This window comes from Gobio gobio, assembly GCF_949357685.1.
Source record: "Gobio gobio genome assembly, chromosome: 1".
Lineage (NCBI taxonomy): Eukaryota > Metazoa > Chordata > Actinopteri > Cypriniformes > Gobionidae > Gobio > Gobio gobio.
Genome location: NC_137097.1, coordinates 87,060,159 through 87,071,147, shown reverse-complemented (window position 1 = coordinate 87,071,147; position 10,989 = coordinate 87,060,159). Strand labels below are relative to the sequence as shown.

The 10,989-nt window shown below is 44.6% G+C and overlaps 1 protein-coding gene across 1 annotated transcript in view; it reads right to left on the bottom strand.

Moving 5' to 3' along the window:
- Positions 1-319: 319 nt before the first annotated feature.
- Positions 320-10,989, bottom strand: part of ddx47 (DEAD (Asp-Glu-Ala-Asp) box polypeptide 47) — a 32,545-nt gene continuing 21,875 nt past the window's right edge. The window contains exons 6-12 of the mRNA XM_079823410.1: positions 10,985-10,989; positions 10,789-10,905; positions 10,540-10,686; positions 8,751-8,888; positions 1,690-1,760; positions 1,469-1,598; positions 320-1,383 (exon numbers count right to left, since the gene is read on the bottom strand). The exon at positions 10,985-10,989 is cut by the window's right edge and continues 67 nt beyond it. Of these exons, the coding sequence (XP_079679536.1) occupies positions 1,120-1,383; positions 1,469-1,598; positions 1,690-1,760; positions 8,751-8,888; positions 10,540-10,686; positions 10,789-10,905; positions 10,985-10,989 (872 nt within the window). The 3' untranslated portion in view covers positions 320-1,119. The remainder of the gene's footprint in view (positions 1,384-1,468; positions 1,599-1,689; positions 1,761-8,750; positions 8,889-10,539; positions 10,687-10,788; positions 10,906-10,984) is intronic.

The window sequence follows — 10,989 nt, the reverse complement described above, 5'->3', positions numbered from 1 at the left end:
TATCAAATTTACTGACAGACCACTGTACATGTTGATGCTCTTTGCAAATATAGTCGCTGCATTTTTGCACGTACCAAACTAAATGGCTATTATTGCATCTATTTGCACATTTTTATTTTTTTTACACAATGTCTAGAACTTTTTATTTGAAAATTGAATGTTTCTATATTTATGACTGTGTATTTGAATGTTGGTATGTCATGTGTAATTTCATGTCGCCTTGTACTCTGCGCCTTATCTTGGCCAGGTCGCGGTTGCAAATGAGAACCTGTTCTCAACCGATTTACCTGGTTAAATAAAGGTAAAATAAAATAAAAATAAAATAAATAATAAGCTGTTTAATCAAATGAGGAGTGATGGGAAGTTCGTCCTTTATCTCCGTTTGGTAGGGTTGAGACCATGAGGATGAACCTGCTCCCACTTCTCCTATGTTAATTCCAGTCGGTACCCATAAGAGTTACAATTTACACTTTCAATATGTTAAACAAATTCATTTCTCAATTTATATGGCAACACAAAAGACCCAGAATTCAGCTTAAACCCTTGATCTGGCTAAAGATAAAGGAGGTTTGGCATGTTGTTATTATTATTATTATGCTGACATTGTTTAGTTTACAGCTGTTATATTGAGGTCTTTCCGCCGTTGAAACACTGATTTAGTGATTACACCACATATACACATGGCAGTACAGTTGTAATGTCTCCTCAACACACCTTCAGATGTTCATTCATGCTTTTTCTTTAGGAAGGGATGATCGATCGCCTTCACAGATGATCGGTCGCGTGGCCGCTTGAACTGTGATCAGTCACGCCTCAGAGCGTCAAAACAGCATTTATCATTTGAATTTCGTGATAAATGGACTGAATACTTCATATGTTCGTGTGGGAACTCGGACTGAAGTGTGTTCTGTGCTTAAAACAAGCCGACTGTGAACTATTAAAGATTTCACTCGGAAACCGTTCGGTAATGTTACACGCGTGACTCAGAATAGAGGAGAGAAGGCAGGTTTATTAGATTTACAGACGTGACGTCTTCTCTTAAAGGGACAGCGGACTCAGAATAGAGGAGAGAAGGCAGGTTTATTAGATTTACAGGAACTACAGACGTGACTGAGATCTTCATCTTCCTCTCTTGAAGCCTCCTCCTCCTCCTCGCCCTCCTCCACCTCCTCCTCCTCCGCCTCGCCCTCCTCCGCCTCGTCCTCCTCCGCCTCGTCCTCCTCCGCCTCGTCCTCCTCCGCCTCGTCCTCCTCCGCCGGCTCCTCGCCCTTCTCTGAACGAGCCGCCCTTGATCTTCTTCCTCACGCCGCTCGACTGCTCTCCGTCATCGTCATCCTCCGCCGCTCTGGGCCGCTTCCTCTTCTCTGTGCTCTCCTTCATCTCCTGCCAGAAACACAGCCGTCACACACACACACTCCTCAGACTTTACCTCACACACACACACCCCTAACCCAGCAGGAGGACGTACGATGCGTGCGAACCGCTGGGCTTCGCTCACTCGCTCCACCAGCATCATCACTTCCTCTTCCTGCGAGGGGAAGGCGGGCAGTTTCTTCCCGATCAGCGTCTCGATTCGCTGGAACAGCTCCACATCATACCTGCACACACACACACACACATCAGATCTGCACGATTAAAGCTGGGAATCGCTCACGGGTTCATCAGTTCTTAAGTATGAGCTTGACTGACTGTGTGACGAAGGTGATGGATTTCCCAGATCTCCCTGCTCTGGCCGTGCGGCCCACTCGGTGGATGTAGTCCTGCGGACAGAGAACACAGCTAGTGTTAGCAAATCCCCAAAATAAACGCTTTAATGAAGGCCAAAGAGTTCAGTCTGAAGTGTGTTCCAGTGTAAACCAGCGGTTCGGGGTTAAAGTCTTTGCTGTCCAAATCACAGTCTTTGCTGTCCTAACTTAATTGACATAAGTACCAATGTAGAACATTATATAGAAACTGTGTCTATTCCTCGTTTAGTGAGGTCAAACATTAAATCTACTGTAGGATCTAGGAAAAATCTAATTGTGATTAAACCAGAAAATCTCAATATTAGTGAACAAAAACAATTTCTAAAACTAGGTCTTCTAAACATTAGATCGCTCACACCTAAGGCGGTTATTGTAAATGAAATGGTCACAGATAATAGTTTCGATGTACTTTGCCTTACTGAAACCTGGCTTAAGCCAAATGATTATTTCGGTCTTAATGAGTCTACTCCACCAGGATACTGTTATAAGCATGAGCCCCGTCTGATTGGTCGTGGTGGCGGTGTTGCAACAATCTATAGAGATATTCTAAATGTTACCCAGAAAACAGGTCATAGGTTTAATTCGTTTGAAGTACTAGTGCTAAATGTTACGCTATTAGATGTAAGAAAGAAATCCGTATTATCTCTAGCCTTGGCTACTGTATATAGACCTCCAGGGCCCTATGCTGATTTCTTAAAAGAGTTTGCAGACTTTCTCTCAGATCTATTGGTCAACGTCGATAAAGCATTAATTGTTGGAGATTTTAACATACACGTAGATAACACAAATGATGCGTTAGGGGCTGCATTTACAGATCTATTAAACTCCTTTGGGGTCAAGCAAAACGTCACTGGTCCCACTCATCGTCTTAATCACACACTAGATTTAATTATATCACATGGAACGAACCCAACCGATATAGATATTATACCGCAAAGTGATGATGTCACTGACCATTACATGGTAACTTGCATACTGCGTACTGCTGAAATCTGTCATGTTGCGCCACGTTATCGGCCAGGCAGAACAATCCTTCCAACCACTATAGATAGATTCTCAAATAGCTTACCTGATCTATCTCAGCTGCTCAGTGAACCCAAACAAACAGATGAACTAGAGGAAATGGCTAGCAGTATGAGCACGATTTTATCTAGCACATTAGAAATTGTTGCACCAATTAGATTAAAAAAGGTTAAAGAGAAAACTAAAGCACCATGGTACAGCAGTGCTACACATGTTATCAAGAGAGAAACTCGTAACTTAGAGCGTAAATGGAAACAAACTAATTTAGAGGTCTTTAGAATCGCGTGGAAAGATAGTATGTCACGTTATAAAAAGGCCCTAAAAGCAGCCAGGGCTGAGCATCTCCGCAAAATAATAGAAAATAACCAAAATAACCCAAGGTTTTTATTTAACACTGTGGCTAGACTAACAAATAAACAAGCATCGCCTGAGCAAAATATTCCGTTACAGTTTAGTAGTAATGATTTTATGAACTTCTTCTCTGACAAAATAGAAAGCATCAGAAACAAAATTGTAAATGTACAATCATTAATGATGTCTTATGATTCAACCGCAACTATCGCCCGTCAAGAACTACTACACCGCTTTACAACCATAGGACAGGAAGAGCTAAATAAACTTATCATTGCATCTAAACCAACAACATGTTTATTAGATCCAATACCCACTAAACTACTGAAAGAGTTGTTACCTGTAGTGGAAGAGCCTCTTCTCAATATTATTAACTCATCTTTATCTTTAGGTCATGTTCCAAGAATATTCAAGTTGGCAGTCATAAAACCTCTCATTAAGAAGCCACAATTAGATCATAATAACCTAGCAAATTACAGACCAATTTCAAATCTTCCATTTATGTCTAAAATACTAGAAAAAGTTGTGTCCGCTCAATTGTGCTCTTTCTTGCAAGAAAATGATATCTATGAAAAATTTCAATCAGGATTCAGGCCGCATCATAGCACAGAAACTGCACTCGTTAAAATCACAAATGATTTACTTCTAGCTTCTGACCAAGGCTGTATCTCAATACTAGTTCTACTCGATCTTAGTGCTGCGTTCGATACTATAGATCATAAAATACTCTTAGATCAACTTCAAAATTACACTGGTGTTCAGGGACAGGCATTAAACTGGTTTAGATCGTACTTATCAGACCGCTACCATTTTGTCTGTCTAAATGGGGAAAAATCAAAGATAACGTCAGTAGACTATGGGGTGCCGCAAGGATCCGTGTTAGGCCCTCTGCTATTCTCTATATATATGCTGCCACTTGGTAATATTATAAGAAAACATGGAATTAATTTCCACTGTTATGCTGATGACACTCAATTATATATTTCATCACGACCAGATGAAAACGCTAAATTATCTAGATATTGAAGATATTAAATACTGGATGACGTGTAATTTTCTGCAATTAAATTCAGATAAAACTGAGGTATTACTTATTGGTCCAAAAAACTGCCCACAAAACCTCTCACAATACAACTTTAGCTTGGAAGGATGTCCTGTCGCTTTATCCACTACAGTAAGAGACCTGGGTGTTATATTAGACCGCAACTTATCTTTCGAAAGTCATATTTCATATGTTACAAAAACGGCATTTTTCCACCTTAGAAACATTGCCAAGCTACGTAACATGCTATCTTTTTCTGATGCAGAAAAGTTAGTTCATGCATTCATGACCTCGAGATTAGATTACTGTAATGCTTTATTAGCTGGTTGTCCTGCATCCTCAATAAACAAACTACAGTTAGTCCAAAACGCAGCTGCTAGAGTTCTTACTAGGTCAAGAAAATATGATCATATAACACCAATTTTATCATCCCTACACTGGTTACCTGTGAAGTTCCGTATCAATTACAAAGTATTGCTACTGACCTATAAAGCCCTAAATGGGTTAGCTCCAGTGTATCTAACGGATCTTCTATCGCCCTACAATCCATCGCGCTCTTTAAGATCACTAAACTCGAGGCTTCTGGTCATTCCTAGGATATCTAAGTCCACTAAAGGAGGGAGGGCTTTTTCACATTTAGCTCCTAAACTCTGGAATAGTCTTCCTGATATTGTTCGAGGTTCAGACTCGCTGTCCCAGTTTAAAACTAGATTAAAGACGCATCTCTTTAGCCAAGCATTCACATTATAATTACCTTTTATACTACAGTTAAATCGGATCAAAAGCATTAATATTCTGAACAGCAGCTATGCTAATCATTTCCCATCTGCTTTTCTGTTGTTATCTCGGGACACTAGACCTAAATTAATACATGATTGATTAACTTATTCTAACATTTTTCTTTAACATTCTCTTTCTAACATTTTTCAATGTACATTTATGAAATGCACTTTCTGTAAAGCTGCTTTGAAATAATGTGTATTGTGAAAAGCGCTATACTAATACATTTGAATTGAATTCAATTAAGAGATGGCGCTTTTAAGATGGCGCCGCCGTGCTCGGTCGCCGTTCAGGTCGCTCCGCTAAGACTTTGCTTTTATTTATTATTCTACTCTCTTTTACTCTCTATTTTTTCCAACGGATCATCTGCTTTGATCTGTTACGACAGCAAAACACTTCTGGAAATTGGTTACCGCTACACTGACCTGTTTCAGGACACTTTCTCCAATCTTCCATCTGAGATTCGCCGGGACGCCGAGTTGAACAATGGCCACTCGAGTCGACGGCGAAGATTCAAAAAACACAGCGGGAAACGCGCTGGGATCCGCAACAGACTGAGAAAAAGAGCATTCAGTCCTCCTCTCCCGAGCATTTTGCTCGCAAATGTCCAATCCTTGGAGAATAAGATGGACGATCTTAGAGCCAGGATAAGTTTTCAACGGGACATGAGAGACTGCAACATCTATTGTCTGTCTGAAACATGGCTCACGCCAGCGGTCCCGGATACAGCCGTGACGCCGTCCGAGAACTTCTCTGTTTTTCGGATGGACAGAACAGCCGAGGCCGGGAAATCTAAAGGCGGTGGAGTGTGTTTCATGATAAACAAGAAATGGTGCGATCCTAGGAACATCTCCATTCTTTCGCGATCCTGCTCGCCTCACTTGGAACATTTAACTCTCATGTGCCGGCCTTTCTACCTACCGAGGGAGTTTTCCTCGGTCATCGCCACTGCCGTTTATATTCCACCACAGGCAGACACGGGGCTGGCTTTATCTGCCCTCCATGATGTGACCAGCGGCTTCATAAACAAACACCCCGACGCTGCTTTCATCGTCGCGGGTGATTTTAACAAAGCAAACCTAAAGAAAGTATTGCCAAACTTTCACCAGCATGTCTCCTGTCCCACACGAGGAGCAAACACACTGGATCATTGCTACTCTCCGTTTAAGAACGCCTACAAAGCTCGTTCACAGCCAGCTTTTGGCAAATCGGACCATGCCGCCATTTTCCTCACACCGGAATATAAACAAAGGCTCGTTCAAGAGCCCCCGGTGAGGAGGGAAGTCAAACGCTGGTCATCCCATTCAGAGATCACGCTACAGGCAGCTCTTGATGACGTCGACTGGGACATGTTCCGCGCGAGTTCTGAAGACGTCAGCGAGTTCACAGAAGTGGCGCTCTGCTTTATCAACACACTGACAGAGCAAGCCACACAAACAATAACTATAACGTCCTTCCCTAATCAGAAACCGTGGGTGGACAGTTCAATCCGCACTGCAGTAAACTCGCGCACCACCGCTTACAATGCCGGTCTCCTAACGGGGGATATGAGGGAGTACAAAGCTTCATGTTACGCCCTCCGGCGCGCCGTTAAAGCCGCAAAACTCCGCTATAAAGACCGAGTGGAATCTCATTTCCAACTCAACGACTCCCGGCGGATGTGGCAGGGACTGAGGACCATCTGTGCTTTTGGAACTAAATCCTCTGCAGAGGTGAGAGCTGATCCGTTGCTGGTGAACGAGTTAAACTCTTTCTACGCTCGCTTTGATGGTAATCGCGGCAGCGCGACTCCGGCGAGTGACGCGTCAGAGAGAGTCCCTCAGAGCAGCAACGGTCACGTGATCTCTGTCTCGGAGGACGAGGTTCGGAGGGCACTCAAACGTGTGGATGTCAGGAAAGCTGCTGGGCCGGATGGTATTTCAGGTCGTGTTCTGCGGTCCTGTGCTGATCAGCTCGCAGGGCTCTTTACATCCATATTCAACGAGTCCCTTGCTACATCTGTTGTCCCCACCTCCTTCAAACGATCCTCCATCATCCCTGTACCTAAGATCAGTAAACCCTCTTGCCTAAATGACTATCGTCCAGTGGCTCTCACATCTTTAGTCATGAAGGTCTTTGAGAGACTCATTAAAAACAACATTTGCTCCTCCATTCCTGACACTTTGGACCCTCTTCAGTTTGCCTATCGTCCCAATAGATCGACTGAAGATGCCATCTCTCACGTCCTTCACTCCTGCCTCACTCACATCGACAGCAAAAGTGGGAACTATGTCAGGCTGCTATTTATTGACTATAGCTCAGCCTTTAACACCATAGTTCCCATTAAGCTAACACACAAACTCCTGGATCTAGGCCTGAATTCTTCTCTCTGCCTCTGGATTGAAGATTTCCTCACTGGCAGACCCCAGGCGGTGAGAGTAGGCCAGTTCACCTCCACCTCCATCACCCTGAGTGTTGGAGCTCCACAGGGCTGTGTGCTGAGTCCCCTGCTCTACTCTCTCTACACCCATGACTGTTTGTCCACACACAGCTCCACCTCGATCATCAAGTTTGCTGATGATACTGTTGTCCTGGGTCTCATCTCCAACAACAATGAGACGGCATACTTGGACGAAGTGGAGCAACTGACATCATGGTGCCAGGACAACTGTCTCTCTCTGAATGTTAACAAGACCAAAGAACTGATTGTGGACTTCAGGAAGAGACAGCATCGGTCATACTCCCCTCTCATGATCAGCGGGACACCGGTAGAGAGAGTGAGCAGCTTCAAATACCTGGGTGTGAACATCTCCGAGGATCTGACCTGGACTACACACATCCAGACACAGGTGAAAAAAGCCAGGCAAAGACTGTACCACCTGCGCCAGCTGAGGAAATTCAGGGTTTCACCAGCCATCCTGAAAACTTTCTATCGAGGGGCGATAGAAAGTGTCCTGACTCAGTGCATCACAGCGTGGTACGGGAACAGCACCAGTCACGACTGCAAAGCCCTGCAAAGAGTGGTGCGCTTATCCGAGCGCATCTCAGGCTCAGCTCTCCCGTCTCTGCAGGACATCTACACCAAACGCTGCAGAGGTAGAGCTACTAAAATCATCAGAGACATTAATCACCCTGCAAACTCTCACTTCACCCTGCTGCCATCTGGTAAGCGCTTCCGTAGCCTGATGGCAAAGACTGAAAGACTCAGGAGGAGTTTCTTCCCCCAGGCCATCAGACTCCTGAACTCAGTCACGTGACTTCACTTCACCCCGCACACGCATAAACATCCAGTTTAAACATTAACATCCACATACTGCCATTGCACTGCACTTTACTTTCCTATTGTTACTGTGTAACAACCTGTAATAAACCTGTTTGCACATCATACTTCTTTATATATACATATATATATATTTATGTTAACCACTTATTTCTAAGTCTACAGTTTATCTCACTTATCATATCCACTTATTTTTTTATATTTTTATATTTTAATTTTTATATTTTTATTTTTATCTTATTTCCTATTTTTATCTTTTACTTGATTTATTTATAATTCTACTTATGTTAATACTTTTTATTCTAATTTTATTCTATTTCTATTTTAATTTCTTGTAACTGTTATTTGCACTGTCCATGGAGCGGACCTGTTTACATTTCACTGCCAGTTGTATATTGTGTATATAACTGTGTATGTGACAAATAAAACTCTTGAATCTTGAATTAAAGATCGCATCGGGACACACAGACTCTCACTCTCTCTCACACACACACCGGAAGCGGCTCGATATATCAGAGTGTGTTAGCAGAAGCCGTTCTTGGGCGAGTACCTTGGAGTGTGTGGGGATGTCGTAGTTGATGACGCAGTCGACGTGTGGGATGTCCAGCCCGCGGGACGCCACATCAGTGGCCAGCAGAACCGAGCGGGACTTCGACTTGAACTTGTTGAGCGCGCCGAGACGCTTGTTCTGAAGACAGAGACACACACGTCAGTCAGAGACACACACACACACACATCTGTCCGTGCAGAGGGATGGCCGTGATAATAATAATAATAAAACATTATATTTAAAGGCGCCTCTCTGGGCACTCGAGGACACTACAACACACAAAAATAAAAACAGTAAGAAATAAGAAACATAAGATTTGAAGAGTGTGAGAGAGTCCAGGTTCCTGAGGTGCGGTGGGAGTGAGTTCCTGAGCTGAGGGTCAGAGCGGCTGAAAGCCCCATAGGGACGAGGCGGACCGATGAAGCAGACCTGAGGGAACGGGAAGGGGTGGCGATGTGGAGGAGTTGGGACAGAGGAGGGGAAAGAACAGGAGGAATTTGAAATCTATGCGGAGTTTGACTGGGAGCCAGTGGAGTTGCTGCAGAACAGGGCTGATGTGATGAATGGAGGGGGTTCTGGTGATGATTCGGGCTGCAGAGTTCTGAACCAGATGGAGTTTATGCAGGTATTTGTTAGGTAAACCAAAGAGAAGAGAGTTACAATAGTCGATGCGGGAGGTGACAAGGCTGTGTACAAGAATGGCAGTGGAGTGTGGAGAAAGGGAAGGGCGGAGGCCATTAATATTGTGTAAGTGGAATTATGCAGATTGGGTGATGTTATTGATATGAGATTGAAAAGATAATGTGCTGTCGAGGATGACACCCAGACTCTTAACCTGGGGGGAGACAGAGGAGTGGTCGATGGTGAGGGAAAAACTGTCAGCTTTTCAGAGGGTTGATTTAGTGCCAATAAGAAGAATTTCTGTTTTATCTCTGTTTAGTTTGAGGAAGTTGGAGGAGAAGCAGAATTTGAGCTCGGTGAGGCAGTCGGTAAGGGAGGAAGGTGGGAGGGTGGAGTTTGGTTTGCTGGAAAGGTAGAGCTGGGTGTCATCTGCATAGCAATGGAAGTGAATGTTGTATTTGCGGAAGATATTGCCAAGGGGAAGGAGGTAGATGATGAAGAGAAGAGGCCCCAGGACAGAGCCCTGGGGCACACCAGTGGTAACGGAGGACGGGTGGGAACTGCAGGAATGGATTTGGATGAACTGAGAGCGGCCTGAGAGGTAGGATTTAAACCAGTCGAGGGGTTTATGTGAAACACCAATGGAAATTAATCTGTTGAGGAGGATAGTGTGAGAGATGGGGTCAAAGGCCACACTCAGATCGAGGAGGATGAGGATGGTGAGTAAACCAGAGTCGGCTGCCAGGAGGAGGTCGTTTGTGATTTTACATTACAAGTTATTAAGGGATAGATGTGAATGAACTTGGGAAGCAGCAGTTTTTTCAAGGATTTTCGAGAGGAAAGGTAGATTGGAGATGGGACAAATCTTATTAGTGATTAGGGTCAGCACCAGGATTTTTCAATATTGGAGTGATGGCAGCAGTTTTGAAGAGTGTGGGAACAATTCCAGAGGAAAGTGAGGAATGGATGATGGCAGAGATGAGGGGGAGGAGAGAAGGGAGGCAGGCTTTCACCAGAACTGTGGGGATGGGACCTAACTGACAGGTGGAGGGCTTGTTGCCCAGGTTCCGGAGCAGCAGCAGCGCCACACACACACACACACACACACACACACACACACACACACACACACACACACACACACACACACACACACACACACACACACCTGACTCATCTGTCCGTGCAGAGGGATGGCCGTGATGCCCAGGTTCCGGAGCAACAGCGCCACACGCTGGGCGTTATTACACGTGCCACAGAAGACCATGAAGGAGTTCCCGGCCAGCTCGTTCAGGATGGACACCAGATAGCAGTCCTGCCACACACACACACACACACACACACACACACACACACGTGAGAAACACGCCTGAGGACAGACACTTCATGGCTCAGAGATGGGCGGCGCTGGAGGAACCTTGTACTTTGATGGGATGAACATGTAGAACTGCTGGAGTTTGTCCACTGTGGCGTATTTGGTGGAGACGGCGCACTTCACGGCGTCCCGTAGAGCCGCGCGCTGCAGCTTCTGCACCTGAAACACACACACACACACACACATCAACACACACTCGACTGCAGCCGCATCACACACACACACAGCAGACTCGTACCTTCT